A 16,560-nucleotide genomic window follows, 5' to 3' on the forward strand; every position below is an offset into this window, starting at 1 on the left:
TTTTAGGTAGTACTCCTTATAGCAATTTTAGCTATACAACAACCAATGATAGAAAATTAAGCTTCTTATAAAATAATTGATTTTTTTTTTGATAAAACAAAAAATAGTTAAGTGTAATTTAATGTAGTTTTATCAAATAAAAAAATAGTTTTTGTCTAAATTAATTTTTAATTCAGTTTACTTTAGTCTGACTATTTTTTATTAGCTTTTAACATTGTAATTCAGTTAATTTTGTTTACTATTAATAAGAAGCATACAAAGGATAGTAAAAAAAAAATCAAAATGACTTGAGATGATTTAAGGTTATATTTGGCAATATATTATTTATTTATTTTTTTAACAGTTAAAAACCTTGTTCGAACTTATAAATAATACCTAAAGAAGTTATAACGTTTATTTGAGACATTATTTGAAATGTTAGTTTGTAATTTGTTTGTATCTTCATTCCTCTTTTGTTTTTATAATACTAATTAAATTATAATTTTACCACTTTTAAGTAAGTTAAGTTTCGTTATAATTTATCTTTGGCACAACAGTAGTTAATTATGCCTAATGCATTTCGGAACCGAACATCACATTATTAAGCTAACAAGCATTTTTTTAAGTACCAAATATTGAAACAAGAATGGTGAACAAAATAAAAACAGTCCACGTGATAGGGTTACACAATTCATGAAGGAAGAGGGCAACATACATATATTGAAAATTAAATTTAAAATTAATCTGTACAGCAACAAAACGCGGTTTCGGCACATAATTACATTAAGTATACCAAAGTATCTTTTTCAAAAGTTTGGTTCGATCTTGACTTAATATTATAAATTATATTACGGAGAATTGCAAAACATTAATTAATCCGAGTGTTTCTTCAAGGAAGGTACTGTCTAACGGGACGGAAGCTTAACCAATCAAGTGGATTTTGTATTAAGATTTCTTTTTTCTACTACTGTTTCACATGACAACAAGAAAAAAATATAATATTTAATTAGCTACTGTAAAAAATAATTAATTTGATTGTAGCAATATATATATTTTTAAATTTACACTTTTTTTTCTTCTAAATTATCGTTGTGGTTAACATTTTTCTACCTCTTTTAATTGTTTATCATTATTACATCTCTCTTTTTAATCATGCATATTAGTCTAAAACTAGTTATAACTCCATTAATAAAAAAAGTAGGTCAATTAATTAATAAACTCAAGTGAACGTGAAGCAAATGGTATATATTAAAGGAAAGTGCGTTATCTTTATCAATTAGGTAGAAGAAAATCACACCAATTAACTTATAGCTTTGTGGAAAGTGTGTCTCCAAGAAGCTTACCTATATATAAGTGGAGTAAGAAATATAACAACACTATAAAACTAAGTTAACTTAAGAAATATATCTTAGTTTCAACTACTGTTTTCATATATTCTAAATTTTGGTTCACTGTATCGAAGCCATGACAAGTTTACTGATGATATATAATATATATATATTATCCCCTTGGTGCAATCAATTTGCATGCCAGCTGCATCGGAACTCTATAATGGCATTGAATGATTAGTGTTATAATATAATAGATGATTTGCAGCATACAATGGCATTTGAGTGATTTGGTATTGAAAGAAGGGTGTAATGTGATGGGTGTAACTATAAAAGAGGGTGATAAGAAAAGGTTAAGGTATGTGGCAAACTTGAAAAATCATAACGTAGTGTAAAATAGTGTGTTGGTGGTAAGTGTATTGAGTGAAATGGGGATAGCAGAAGTGTGCTCCAGGTTCATTGGGGACTTTTTACAAACATTTAAAAGCTCCCCAGAGAGGTCGGTGAGTGAGCATGCATGCAAAGGTGAGAGGATGGTGAAGCTTGATGAGAAGATGGTGGGTGCCCTTGTAACAGTTTTTGGCATGGAAAGCAATGGAAGGATAAAGAAGGAGAGTGCAAGGGAAGTTGTGGAGAAGCTTGGTTTGGGTTCGACGACAGGGTTTGAGCTGGGTGAGTTGATGGACGATGAAGTTCCTGTGGAAGAGGTTCTTGGTGAGTTGGAAGACATGTCAAAGCGCAGTGAGTTGCTGCATGAAGCTTTCAAAATCTTTGATGAAGACGGAGATGGGTACATAGATGCAATGGAGTTGAAGAGGGTGCTTCATTGCTTGGGTTTGGATAAGGGTTGGGATATGAATGCCATTGAAAAGATGGTCAAGGTTGCAGATTTGAACTTCGATGGCAAGGTTGATTTTGCTGAGTTTGAATTCATGATGATGGGGTAGCAGTTAATCACAAAAAAAAAAAAAAATCATTAATTTTTGGAATAATTATTCAGCACCCAATTGTATATTAATTAATTGATTTATTTCAGCTTTTGTTTAATCTATCTTTCAATTCTATAATACATTCACTTCTGTTTCTTCTATTTTACTATATATATGCATACGACATTAACATTTTCGTTTGCTTAATCCCATGATGCCAGGTGTTTTGCACATGAATCACTGCTACATTGGATTGGATCTAACACAATAATAAAAATGAGAAAAATAATAGTATATACTACATTGAATATTGTTGTATATGTTCCATTTTGTTTCGATTACTATTAGTGATCTAAATGTTATAATACTAGGCCGATTCAAAACTGCCAAGAAACAAATTTTAAATATAATTTAGACTTATTGGTGCTTTCATAGCTATTTTATTTAGAATTAATTTTTCCCGATTTGTCTAATACAAATTTTAATATACATGTTAGGAAGTTGAAACTCTGATGTTCTAACATCAAGTATGGTATTTTTGTATGGTACAATTTATTTGGCTTGGTATCGTCAATGACCTATTCACAAGTCATAACGCGTTCATAACACCATTTCCTACACGCTTAGTTATGAGTAATAGCTTTCTAATTGTTATTATAAAGTGCTTATATATACATCACATGGTTATTTTTATCTCGTTTTTTTTTAACTTTAAAATATTTTGCGGCTTTATATCGAGGCGCTTATATATATAAAAGTAAATATAAAAGTAATATTTTTCTCACAAATGAGGTGTCGGATAAAAAATCTTTGTTACTTTCTTCGTGATATAAGGGATGAGGTGCGTTAAAACTTTTTGTTTAAGTCTTATTCGACATTGGTTGCCAACAACGGATTGAATTAGACTGGTTTGTCAATTAGAAACAAGTTGAATTTTATAACCTGATCTAGTATGTTGTTGTCCACCTATTTTTTTCTATCATCGAAAGTCTAATATCATGTGAAAACAAGTTAAATTTTTTGATAGTTTACATGGGCTGATGACAAATTGTCATCCGAGCTATTTCAGATCTTAGTCGAGTTGTATCAAGCCTTGATTGAACTATTAAACTGTGTTAATATGAAGTTTTGTGACATGAGTTTTAAATTTTTTTTAATGAAGCCGGGCTAAGAAGCTTACAAACTAACCCCTAGGACTAGCCTCTCAAACTATCAGGTTTGGTGAGCCAGATTGATTTGTGCTCTTATATTGAAAATGTTATCTCCGTTCACTTTTTTGGCCGAGCTAAGAGGTTGGTCCACCGAACATGACCCTATTTGTCATCCCAAATCTAAACACTAATATAATATAGAGATATTTTATATAAGATATTTAAAACTATTTATGTTTAGTAAAAGTAGAAATTAAGACACAAATTTACCTCAAATTTGATAAAATATGCTACACAAACTTTTGGTGTTTTTTTTTTTTAAATTTAATAAATTTTAAAATAGCCAAAAATATATATTAAGATGATGTTGTTTTTCCATGTAGATGATAACATTATACAAAATGACAATCATAAAGTGAAATTTTTTTATCTAGAAAATATGAAATATCTACTATATAAAGGTTTTAATAAATTATATAAAAAATATTACAAAATATTTTAAAATTTTGTAAAAAGTATAGCTATGTAAACCAAATGCATAAAATTACAAATACAGAAAAAAAAATTATACTAATTACAAAAGACTTTTTATAACAATTATAATTAGAACATATATAAAAAGTTTTTTTATTTATTATAAAATTTTCAGTGTCTCCACTTTTATATTAATTATAATTAAAACTGATATAAATAATTTTCTTACCTATTACAAAAACATTATCGTATTAACTTTTAAAAAAATGTTATTTTATTTACAGTAACGTTGTTGTATTACTTTTTATACATCATGAAATATAACCCGTATAAATAACTGTTATAAAAAATATTTTTTCACTAGTGAATATAAAATATGCCTACAAAATACAAAAACAAATAAAAAAAACCTTCTAAATAGACGAATTTTTGATATTTTGGTTCTCTAATCCTCTTCACCTATTGGCCAAATTATTCCTCTCCTCATTCCAATCAACTTCATTTCTACTGTATTTAGATCTAAGCTCTTCAATCAACTTTCATTATAGAAGTTACGACTGTTCAAATTTTTTCTTTATCACGAATTGTTATATCAAAATCTATCACTATTTTTGTCAAATATAATGTCTTTACTATCAAATAAACACTAAAAAAAGTTACCAAGAAAAAAATTGGATAAAAAATCAACTTCTAACAATTTTTAATATTTTTTACAGAATTGGATGAATAGTAAAATATAAAAACACATTAAAATAGATACAAGAAAATCAAGATATGTAGAGTGAATATGAAAAGCAAAATGTAACCACGTTTTCAATTTCAATAATACAGCGGATATATAAAACACTTATTCAATGATATATATAGACTCACTTGGACCTACTAAAACTTTAAGAGTGTTTCATCCTACACCTCCAAGATCTCATCCTGCACCTCCAAAAATTCCACTTTTAACCTTCTGACATCTCATCATTATCCTACACCTTTAACTTTATAGAAAATTTATTTTTAATTTTAATAAATATATTTTTTTTTCTTCTTTTTCTTGTTAAAAAGACTCTGTATCACCTTAATAATAATTAAATTTAAAATTTAAATATTATTTAATATAATTTTATATTTTAATAATTATTAAAATATAATTTATGTTATAATAATAATTATATTAAAAATAAAATAATAAAATAATAAAAAATAAAAATAATAATAAAAAAGTAAATTATTAAATAAAATATTTAATATACTTAAATATATTAAATTATATTAAAATATTAAATTAAATTAAATAATTATTAAAATTTAAATAATAAACAAAGTTTTAAAACAGTTAACAAATAAAATTATATTAAATAAAATATTTAAATATACTAAATTATATTAAAATATTAAATTAAATTAAATAATTATTAAAATTTATATATAAAATAAAATTTTAAAAACCCTTCTTTATCGGATATGGATATCCGATTTATAACTCATTGGATATCGATATCCGATTAACAAATTTTCAAAATTTTGTTTTTTTTAAATTTTAATAATTATTAAATTTAATTTAATATTTTAATATAATTTAATATATTTAAATATATTAAATATGATTTAAATATTATTTTTATTTTTATTTTTATTTTATTTTAGTTATTATTTTTCAATTTTCTTAATAAAACTATTTTAAAAATATAAATTATATTTATTAATTATTAAAATATAAAAATATCATAAGTACATATTATAATTTTTATTTAAGTTTAATATTTATTAAATTTTAAATAAAAAGAAAAGTATTAACATATTTTATAGATTTTAATATATAAATAAGCTTTTTAAAATTTTCATTTTTATTTAAAATTTAATAATTATTTAATTTATTTTAATATTTTATTATAATTTAATATATTTGAATATGTTAAATCAAATTTATTTTTACTATTATTTATTATTATTATTATTATTATTATTTTTATTAATTTATTTTTATGTTTTTAATATAATTATTATTATATATAAATTATATTTTAATAATTATTAAAATAAAAAATTATTTTAAATAATATTTAAATTTTAAAATAAATTAAATTAAATTATTATTAAGGTAGTGAAGATTTTTTTAATAAAAAAGAAAAGAAAATGGAAAAATATTTATTAGAGTTAAAAATAAAGTTTTGAAAAAGTTGGAGGTGCAGGATGATGATGAGATGTCAGAAGGTTAAAAGTGGAATTTTTGGAGGTGCAGGATGAGATCTTGGAGGTCTAGCATGAAACACTCAAACTTTAATCTGGTTGAGGAAAAACATCACGCATCACGAAACAATCAGCCCCCAACTTAGACTACAAAAACGGCCTCCAAAATGTCCAAAAACACCACCCAGTTGCAGAAAAATAAAGAAAATAAGAAAGAAAAATCATGATCAAGAAAAAAGGTAAAATTATAATTTAAACAGTTTTACAGAAAATTCCAAAACCATTTGAATAGAATGACCAAGCCCATTGAAAAGATCATTGCGGTTGTCTTTTACATTTAGAGGTTAGAGATAGAAAGGAATTTTCCATCATGTGGTGTTGCCAAGGAACATATTCCTTCCTTATCAGATGGGATTAATATGTGGTCTATTGGATGACAGCAAAGTGAGATATTTGTTTTTATACAATTACAACAAGAGAAAATGGATAAAGCAACCAAATCCTTTTATACAAAACTAGATACAACAACAGGAAAAAGAAAGAAAGACACCATTTTAAACAGGCATCATTGGACAGAAACAAAGCAAAGACACAATAACATACCCTACTAATCTAACAAGACAAGACGCAAATCATAGAGGTGAATCTACTCGGAGGATACTAAAGAGTCTAAAAAGGTGGCCAAATACTCCCACAACTCATGCCATCGCTCATAACTACGTTCACATTGTTCATGTCGTTGAAATTCATGTCCAAGTTTCCAAGGTCTGAATTCTGTACACAAACTGTGGCATCGTTGTATGAGCCATCATTTCCATGCACAGTGATGGTTGGCGAAACATGCGCCATGCGGCGGAGATTGGTCGTATTCAGTGGCGGGGGTGTGTTCACTTGACACTGTGTGGGAAGAAGCTGATTGTTTAACGTAGTGAAAGAGCCTCTAGTCACCATGTCCTCTGCTAACTTCACCTACAAAAGATGTCAGATTCTATTAGCATATTTTCCTTCAACCTTGAATGAAAAAACTATAGGTTATTATTAAGCTTTCGTCAACCTAATAATACCTTAGCTCTCAAAGCTTCTACGTCTGATTTCAGCACCCGGTTATCCGTGTCAGCCTCATGAAAATGTTGACTGGCATCATTGAACTGCTTGTATAGGGTTGCGTTTTCCACTTTCAGTTTTTCAACCTGTCAAAACAAAATTAATATTGATATGGGAATTTTCACATCATTACTACTTTTCCCTTGTTAAAGACTTATCAAATACCTGCAACTCTAGGTCAGCCAACTGCGCCTGTTTTCTTCTTCTTGACCTTCTGGCAGAATTGCGATTAGAAACCTTCCTAAAATTACAACGAAATTTAGAATCTCAGTGAGGCTTAAAATCATCGAAGATACTATTTAAGATGATTTTTTCCATTGACACTTAGAATGGAGGGGAAAAAGTATGATCGGTTATACTTTTTAAATAAAATTCCATTTATTTATTTTCTTCTCTGGTGAGGACTTTCATCTAAATAAAGTGTAGTTTTCATAATTTGACTTACCTTCTAAGACGTTTCAATTCAACTGAATTTGTGCTCTGTTCACAAGGACCATCTTCATCAGATGGCTCAGAAGAACCACTTGTGGCTCCTTTCGTATGATTCTTCCAGCCCTCTGGTTTATTAGCTGACACTGGACTACCAACTGCCCAGTTTTTAATTCAATCCAAAATGTTAAATTCCATAATTAAATGATAATTTGGTGAGGAATAAGAGACATAGAATAATGAATGCAATAATTTATACAACATTTTTTTTGTGTGCAGTTCTGCCTATAATTATGATATCTGATGAATGATATACAATAGAGATAAACAACAAAATGTTGTAAACATAATATTACTATAATATTGAGTTAAGGATTAACAATATATATATATATATATATATATATATATATATATATATATATATATATATTATAGTGCTCATACCATTAGCAGTGCCACAAATGGAAGACCGAGAATCGATTGTAGCAGTGATGGTGGAATGCTTGGGAGTGAGGTTTTGGGAAGAAAAAGGATCTGTCAGTCCACAAGTTGAAAATGAAGTCATGGCATCCTGCAATATTACAGACGAGTATGGTTAAGCTAGCTGAATTTTCGTACATCATTTTAGCCACTAAAACTATCTTTTTCCCTTTTTTATCACAATGTCCTTGCAGACTCTTTTTTTTTTATTCTTTTTCTTCTTTACATGCAAAACAGCAATGGAGCACATGCACCAAAAATAAGCCACAGGGAAATAACAAAGCAATATTCCAATAATTCACAAGCTTCAAACCGGGTCCACTGAGATAGAGGCAATAATATCAAAGCTTTATAAAAAAAATCATTGTACTCGTGTTTTTGAAGAAAATAGTGACGCCATTCTATTAATAAAAAGGAGAAAGTGTTTCATTTAATTATTAGTGATTTTTTTAGTTTAATGCTTTTGGAATTTGTAAACAGGTTTAATTGATTAAATTTAAATTAATTTTCTTTCCTCAGGATAAATTTCATAAGAATTGAAAAAAATAATTCAAACATAATTTTTTCAATGCATTTATTTAAAATTGACAATTTCCACTATATAAGAACAGCAATTAAATATTCAACCTTGAAATTCTGTTCCTAACCTTTAGATCTAATATAGACTCTAAAATATAGGGTTAGTTTTTCAAATTAGGTCGACACAACACTTTAACTTTTGTACTTGCTACTCAACTTAGTTGGGTTTTAATCGAACAAAACTTGACGAATTCCTCCAATTGCTCCATGAACCAAGGATCATTATAGACTTAATTGAGTTTTACTCCGACAAATCTGAAAATTTTGTTAAAACTTAAAATAATTAAATTTAGCTGAATTAGGTTAATGGGTCGTTGACTAAACCCAACTTCCTAAACATTTTTTAATTAATTTTTATGCAAAGTTACGGTAACTGTTTATTTTTATGTATAGCATATTTTTGTATATATTAATTTCTTGTTTAATGGTTCTATTTATGTTATCAATTTAAAATCATTACATAATAAAATAATGTATTCATACCAGGGTCAAACATTTTTACTTAACATATTTCTTTAAGTACATATATTGAAATGTAGAATTTTTTTTTTTGCAAGTATATATCCATCAAAATAGAAACATATGAAGGCTTATACACCAACCAAACATAGAGTAATTGATCGTGTTATTCCTATTTGCTACTTTCACAAAAAATAACTATTTACCACTGACTCGTAACCCAAGGATTTCAATTCTTTAGAATTTAGTGATTGTGAAATACTTCATGGCGCGATGCGCAAATTTAGGCCAATGGTAGAAGCTTTTAATCATAGAATAAGTTGATATCATCGTATTGATATTAAATAATGAAAAAAAAGTTTCCAGAAAAAAAAAAGAGTTGAGAAGCTATTGCAAACATCTAAAAAGTTTAGCATATAATTTTAATGTAATATTTGTACATATAGACCCAACGCATAATGAAGAAACAAAAAGTTAAGAAAGAAAAGCAAGGGTTTTTCTTTACGTAATTGTAAAACATTATTTATCAACCGAACAATTTTCCTGACAGTCCACTTGAATAGACAACAAATATTTAAAAAACTAGGCAATTTTAAACCATGAAAACTACCTACCGCATTTGGATTAAAAACAGTTTCGTGTTATTGCTGTTGTTTGCTTTCTCACTTTTATGGTACATTTGTTTTTGGTAATTGCCTCGTCACTTTATAGAAAGCTTTTCCACAGTGTTTTTTGTTAATCTGCTGGCGGAGGTAAAACTACTAGAAAAAACAACAGAACTACATTATCTTATAATAAATAATACTTTCAATAATTTTCATACAGTAATTGTTTATTCTTAGTTACACTCTCTTAAGTAAAAACTATTATACAAATACAATCACGCACGAAACAATATTACCCAATAATAATAGAATTTTTTTATTGATACATTGAGGAAAGTCGTGGCCGCTATTGTAACACTAATCATTGAAGTGAGCTACAACTCTATATAATAGGTTACAACATACAACTTTTCAATCATTTCTGCTATTTTTTTAAAATGTTCATGAAAATATAATTGACAAGCAAAAGAAGATACATAATTATTTTTCAAAATTCTAATTATTCAATTAAAATTTGCCTCATATGATACACGATTAGACAGGTGAAATTATTGTACAAAATAAATTTATAATGACCAGTGGCAAAGAGACACGATTGGCTTGCGAAACTGTGGACGCACATAGCGCAGTTGCAAATAGAAAGAACACCATGGGATGGGACCCATTCCATAGGAAGAAAGACAAAAAAATATTAAAAAAGAAAGCGCATTATCGTAGATTTCTCAAAGTCCTGCGTTCACACAAGTTCTCAACAAAACCCAAGAACGAAGCAGTCCACATCACCATGTCTTCTCCACGAACACCTTCACTCCTCCACCTTCACTTACGCACTCATACCTCTCACGGTTTTTTTTTTCTTTTCTTTTTTGGAGAAAGTAACTTTCCTTTCACCTTCAGAAATCACTTCACAATAATTAGTGCCAGCCACAACACTGTTTCTCTAAACATCTTTAGAAATATTTCTCTTATTATTATCTTCTTTCTATAAGTATAGCATTTTGTTCATACTAAATCACTCTTCTCCTCAAGATTTCTACGCTGACAAACTATAATGAATTGAACTACAAGACAAATTTAATTAAACAAATCTCGATCACAATACAAGTCTTGCCTAAAACAGAAACGCATAATTATTATTATTTTGTTTTTATGGAATCGTTTACTCTTTCTGTTATTACTGTTAAGGAAGCGTTAGGCGCACGCGTAATAGGTTTTCAGTTTGCCACGGCAAAAGATGGCTCGAAGGCGTTTTCAGTTTCAGAATTGAGTGTGAAAGAGAAAGAGAAGACTGACCGGTAATAGATTTTGGAAAGCGGCGAAGACATCGGTTCCGGCGAGGTTCAGATACCGGAGCTCGTCGAGATTAGAAAAGTCGTTATCGAGATCGGACTCCGTGGTCGTCATCCGCTTGAAGCAGCCGTGGCCGGAGAAAACCGACGACGGCGTGAGAGATTGTTGAGACGCAGCCAGAACGTGGCCGGAGAGAGAGCGTTAACAGTAGGAGAGAGAATTAGGAGGGAAAAGGGAATGAGAGTAGCAGCTTCAGGGGTATAAATAGAAAACCAATGCGCATAAACAAATAAACTTTTATTAAAAAAATAAGAAAGAAAGAAAGATCGGGCGGCACTTGACATTGAAACAAACCAGAAAGTTTTTTTGGTCATTGAAATCACGAAAGTGACCTGATCCGTCACGTATAATTACGTGTTCCGACCGTGACTGGGATTTTTCTAGAATCAAATCTGAACCGTCTATCTTGAATCAGGAAGCCCTCATATTGACACGTGGCAAAGTGAAAATTACACGTGGGACTAACTTCTATTTCTCCTTTGTACAATGCCTTTAGAATTGGGTCCCCCTTCAGGATTATAATATTATGTTATAAAACAATTAAAATATGATTGATAAATTCATTAATTTTGTCGTCGTATACTTTTCTCTTGCAATATTAATATTATAAATATTATTTTCAACTGTTTAAAGAAATCATGGTATTTATAAAACTATTATATATTCCATTTTTATAAAATTAATTAAAATACATGCTGAAAATAGTTTTGAACAGAGGTGGAATAAAGGGCATAGGGTAGAGTAGGGTAGGGGAGGAATAGTTTTGTAAAGAATAATAATGGCACGCTTTGGATGTTGTTCTGTTTCACATTATATATAAGTAAGAAATTCTTAAATAAATTAATGGTTACGTCATATCTTTTGATAAAGTATTTTCATAATAATATATAGAAATAAGTGTAGTTTTTTATTTTATTTTAAAAATAAATAATATAAAATAAGAATAATTTATTTTGGATGTTTGATTAAGTAATAATGAAAAGTTTGTAGTTTTGTAGAATTATGGATAACTTGTTGAGGGCGGTTTGACTTTGATGAGCAACAAGTGGCGAGGGAATTTCATTCTGTGAAAATGGCGAAAGGAAAATGTTATGTTATTTGCACCTACTCTTGTCCAAAACAGAGAGTAGAAAGGGAAATGCACACACACCCAATATTCTTTATATTATATATATATATATATATATATATATATATATATATATATATATATATATATATATATATATATGAAGTATGAAAAGTTAAATATGTGGTAAACCAACTTTTCTAAAGTTAATATGCATATTGTAAAACCTTATTTTCAATTGTTATGAAATAATAATTTTGTTTACGTTAGGATGAAATAGTAAAGTCAATACGAAAACTTTCATATATATATATATATATATAATAAAGATGATATCGCAATCTGTAAAAGCACGCGCATCATAAGTTTTGTTTTTTTGTTTCTTGAATGTGAAAATAATTTATAAAACGGGTCTATTCATAAAGCACATAATAATGAAGGAGTTGGTGTGATCTATTACGGAATGAGAACATCTAAACAATATTTACCACAGTTGGCAGTCACAATCTTAACCAAAAAAAGTTCACATTCTCGTGTGCAAAAGTACAAATCAAACCAAAGCAGAAACCCAAAATATCCTTTCAAAATTCTAACATTTTTGTATGGTTAATTTTTATATACACAATTGGATTTAGAGAAGAGAAGGTTAATTCGAAAGATACAAATATTAATAGAATATAAGTTCATACATGCAATAAATTAACACCATTAGACATGAATTAATATTTAAATTTTTAACAAATTAGACATAAATTTATATACATATAAATACTTTCTTACTAGGAGGTTTTTTTGAGACAGTATTAATAATAAATTCGTAAACCTTAATCTAGAATAAATAATATCTCATGTGTAAGCAAATTCATGTGTTTTGAACTTTAAGACATAGATAAAATGTGAGTGGGAGTAAAAGAATTGAAGGAGGCAATGGAATTGCGGTGGAAAACGAAGAAGAAAAGGCAGTGCGACTTTACTTTTGGAAAAGCATTAAAGACAGTTGTGTTGTGTGGGTTGACGTGACTTAGGCAATAAGTAGAAAGGAAAATGGCATTGGCAAATAGAAAGTAAAAAAAGTGAAGAAGGAGGAAGGAAGGGGGTGCGTTAAGTAATTTAAAAAGTGGGTTTCTTAAGTGTGAAGGTGTTGTTAAAGTAATGGAGTTTGATTGGGACAAGCACCGACCCAAAGCAAAAAGTTAGGAAGATAGTAACATAGATGCTTTATGGATGGTGTTAGAAAAGTAGGTTAAGTTAACCCTCACTTCAAAGGAAACCTTACAGCTACCTATTTATTTTTTTTATTTCTTACTTACTTTTTTATGCATTATTATTTAATTCAAAAAATGGATCACCCACTCACCTTGTTCACACGTTAAAACCAAATCATCTCCGAATACTTTGTTTGTGCAATGTTGTTGTTGTATGTGATGGAGACAAATGAGAGAGTAATGAGATTGCATTTTGCACTTGTTGCTTTTTCCTTGTCATGTTCATATTTTTACGTTTATGACAATTATTCTTAGCATCTTCGACCATGCTTCTTTGTTCGGTCTCTTCTTCAGATATGCCACTCATACCTCTGCTGTGTAACTTCTGCTTTCCATTGGTCCAGCTTTAATCACACCACCATTGCATTCGTTTTCTTTTTTTTTCCAGATCATGGATACTTTTCTAACAATATATTTATCGACTTTATTAATTACTAATATTTGTTAAAGGGTTAAATATGTTTTTAGTCCCTAAATTATTGGTCGTTTTTTGTTATTTAGTCCTCATTCTTTTCGAAACGTTCATTTTAGTCCTCGGAATTTTAGTTTTAGTCCTCATTTGTTGCTAAATGAGGACCAAATTTTTAAAAAGGTTTAGTTTTCAAGGACTAAGACGAACGTTTCGAAAAGAATGAGGACCAAATTTTACCTTACTTTGAAAGAGGGACGAAAACCAGAAACGACCAATAGTTTAGGGACTAAAAACATATTTAACCCTTTGTTAAATTATTCTAAAACATATTATTTTTTTATAGATATTAAAGTTAATATATTTTAAAAACTAAAAACATAAAAATTTCAATAGAGAAGTGTAAGTTAAATATATTTTTAATCTTAATTTTTTATATAGAATCAAAATTTATATATGTCTTAAATTTTAACATGATTTCAAACTTTAATGAATAAATATAGTTTTTATAATTTAATTGAATTAATTTTTTATGTATTTATAATTTAATCGAGTTAAATTATTTTTTACATATCAGGTGTTTTAAATTTACGTTTGAATTCTGTATATCTATTATTAAATTTTAACTTAAATATCATGGTGTAACACATTTAACAAATAAAAATAATTAACAGTTAAATTAAAATATTATATTATTTATTTTAAATGTTTGAAAACTAAAATATATTAAAGTTTAAAATAGGGTTAAATATGTTTTTGATCCCTTAACTTTCAGCGAAAATTGGAATTAGTCCCTCTTCAAAACTTTGGACTAATTTAGTCCCCAAACTTTAGAAATGTGTGAATTTAGTCCTTTTAACCAAATTTTGTTAACTTTATTTGATGTTTCAAATGCATTTCTTAGTGAACATTGAAGCAAAAATATGTGAAACGGTGTAAACAACTCAAATGTTATCATGAAACGCACTTGAAACATCAAATAAACCTAACAAAATTTAGTTAAAAGGACTAAATTCACACATTCCGAAAGTTTGGGGACTAAATTAGGCCAAAGTTTTGAAGAGGGACTAATTCCAATTTTCGCTGAAAGTTAAGGGACCAAAAACATATTTAACCCTTTAAAATATAAACAAATTTTAATTTTTGAATTAACTACGATTAATAAAAAAGAATATTAACTCAGTACTTTTTCATATCTATTTGTCGAAAAAGTTTATATGTTTTACGGATTTTTGGTGCCAAGAAAGAAACTCATCTTTCTTGTGCGCTTATTGGTATTGTTAATCTATTATTTATCTCTCAACAACAGTTATTTCAATGGATACAATGTGCAAAAGAAATTATGATGCAAAAAATTATTTATATAAATATTAATTAAATATTTATTAGCACATTCATCTTTCAAGGAATGTTTAAAATTATATTGATAAATACCATTAAGTTAATCCAGCTACTTATTCTAACTAGTACTCATAATTGGAACACTAACCTTACCTAATGACAATAAAAAAAATATAATTAAAAATAATTAAATATTATAATGTTTGTTAAAATAAAAATATTAGTAAAATCTACATTAAATAAAAAAAAACCAAGTGATTAAAAACGTGCATGTGGAAAAGTCGTCAATTTTTTTATTGTTAATAGCTATATTTTTTTTATAAATAAAAAGTAAATAAAATGAATCATATTGATAAGAATAAAACGGTATATATATATATATATATATATATATATATATATATATATATATATATATATATATATATATATATATATATATATATATATATATATATATATATATATTAAAAAGCAGCTGCACGAAGAAAGGTCTGCAAAATCATTATTTAACAATTGTTGAATCAGTAATAGGAAAAATAAAACAATGAATTTAATGAGAAATTTGTGTGAAATGTTTAAAAAAGATTAATTACTTTTAGTTATTATTTTTTATGTAAGTTGGTGAGAGAAATGACTGATAAAGCTGAAATATCTTAGAAGCTTCTGGACCTTCGTATGTGCACGTTATGGGTTTGGTGGAACACATACTTGTTCCACTCACAAAGATTTAAAAGCCCGATTATTTTATTCTCTTTTTTTTTTTCATAAAAATATCGCCTTTTGTAAAATTGTTTTAAAACTTTATGGGCTTTTTCAACTTTTGAGAAAAAAAATAAATATTTCAAATAATTTTTTAAATTTTCTTCAAAATAAATTTTAAGGGTACCAGAACAATCGTGTGTATCTTTTAAAATGCAATCTATATTTTTATAATTATAATAATTGTTTTTCTTAAGAGCTTAAGATAACTGTTTTTTTAATGGTGCTGGTTCACTGTGTTTTGGACTTTATAGTTCATGAAATAATGATTCAAGTCAATGGAAGTTGTTGAAACCAAATCTTTTTACTTCTAAAATTAATGATATTTAGTTCAACACTTAATTTACTATTAAATTTTTAACAGCTTTGAAGAGACATGAGTTTTATTGATGTATCAATTATAAATTTCTCTATCCACCAAATTGTTATTATTAATTTTGTATGTTAGCTGGTTCAATAAATAAGATTCAAATATGAGATTTGGATGATACTTTAACCACCTTGAAATAAGAAATATAAGATTTGAACCAATATATAATTTCTAAATAGAAACATAATCTATTAACGTTTATACGTTGATATGTACTTGATATTTATAAGCTTGAAAGGGTTATAAATATATATCTACATAATAGGAAGTATAATATATCCTATTATTACTTT

The 16,560-nt window shown here is 27.5% G+C and overlaps 2 protein-coding genes across 2 annotated transcripts; one reads left to right on the forward strand and one right to left on the reverse strand.

The window, feature by feature from the left end:
• The first annotated feature begins 1,654 nt into the window (after positions 1-1,654).
• Positions 1,655-2,387, forward strand: LOC148198918 (calmodulin-like protein 2). The gene has a single exon (XM_088114615.1). It carries the CDS (start codon positions 1,736-1,738, stop codon positions 2,252-2,254), a length of 519 nt encoding a protein of 172 aa, XP_087970741.1. The 5' UTR covers positions 1,655-1,735; the 3' UTR covers positions 2,255-2,387.
• Positions 2,388-6,451: 4,064 nt separating this feature from the next.
• Positions 6,452-11,244, reverse strand: LOC148198919 (basic leucine zipper 9-like). The gene is made up of 6 exons (XM_088114319.1): positions 10,995-11,244; positions 8,023-8,149; positions 7,592-7,733; positions 7,312-7,387; positions 7,107-7,232; positions 6,452-7,011 (listed from the first exon to the last, which is right to left on the reverse strand). The coding sequence occupies exons 1-6, from the start codon at positions 11,103-11,105 to the stop codon at positions 6,712-6,714; spliced, it is 882 nt and encodes a 293-aa protein (XP_087970445.1). The 5' UTR covers positions 11,106-11,244; the 3' UTR covers positions 6,452-6,711.
• Positions 11,245-16,560: the final 5,316 nt, after the last annotated feature.

The sequence above is a fragment of the Vigna umbellata genome, chromosome 4, assembly GCF_029865625.1.
Source record: "Vigna umbellata cultivar VRB3 chromosome 4, Vumbellata_1.0, whole genome shotgun sequence".
Classification (NCBI taxonomy): Eukaryota; Viridiplantae; Streptophyta; class Magnoliopsida; order Fabales; family Fabaceae; genus Vigna; species Vigna umbellata.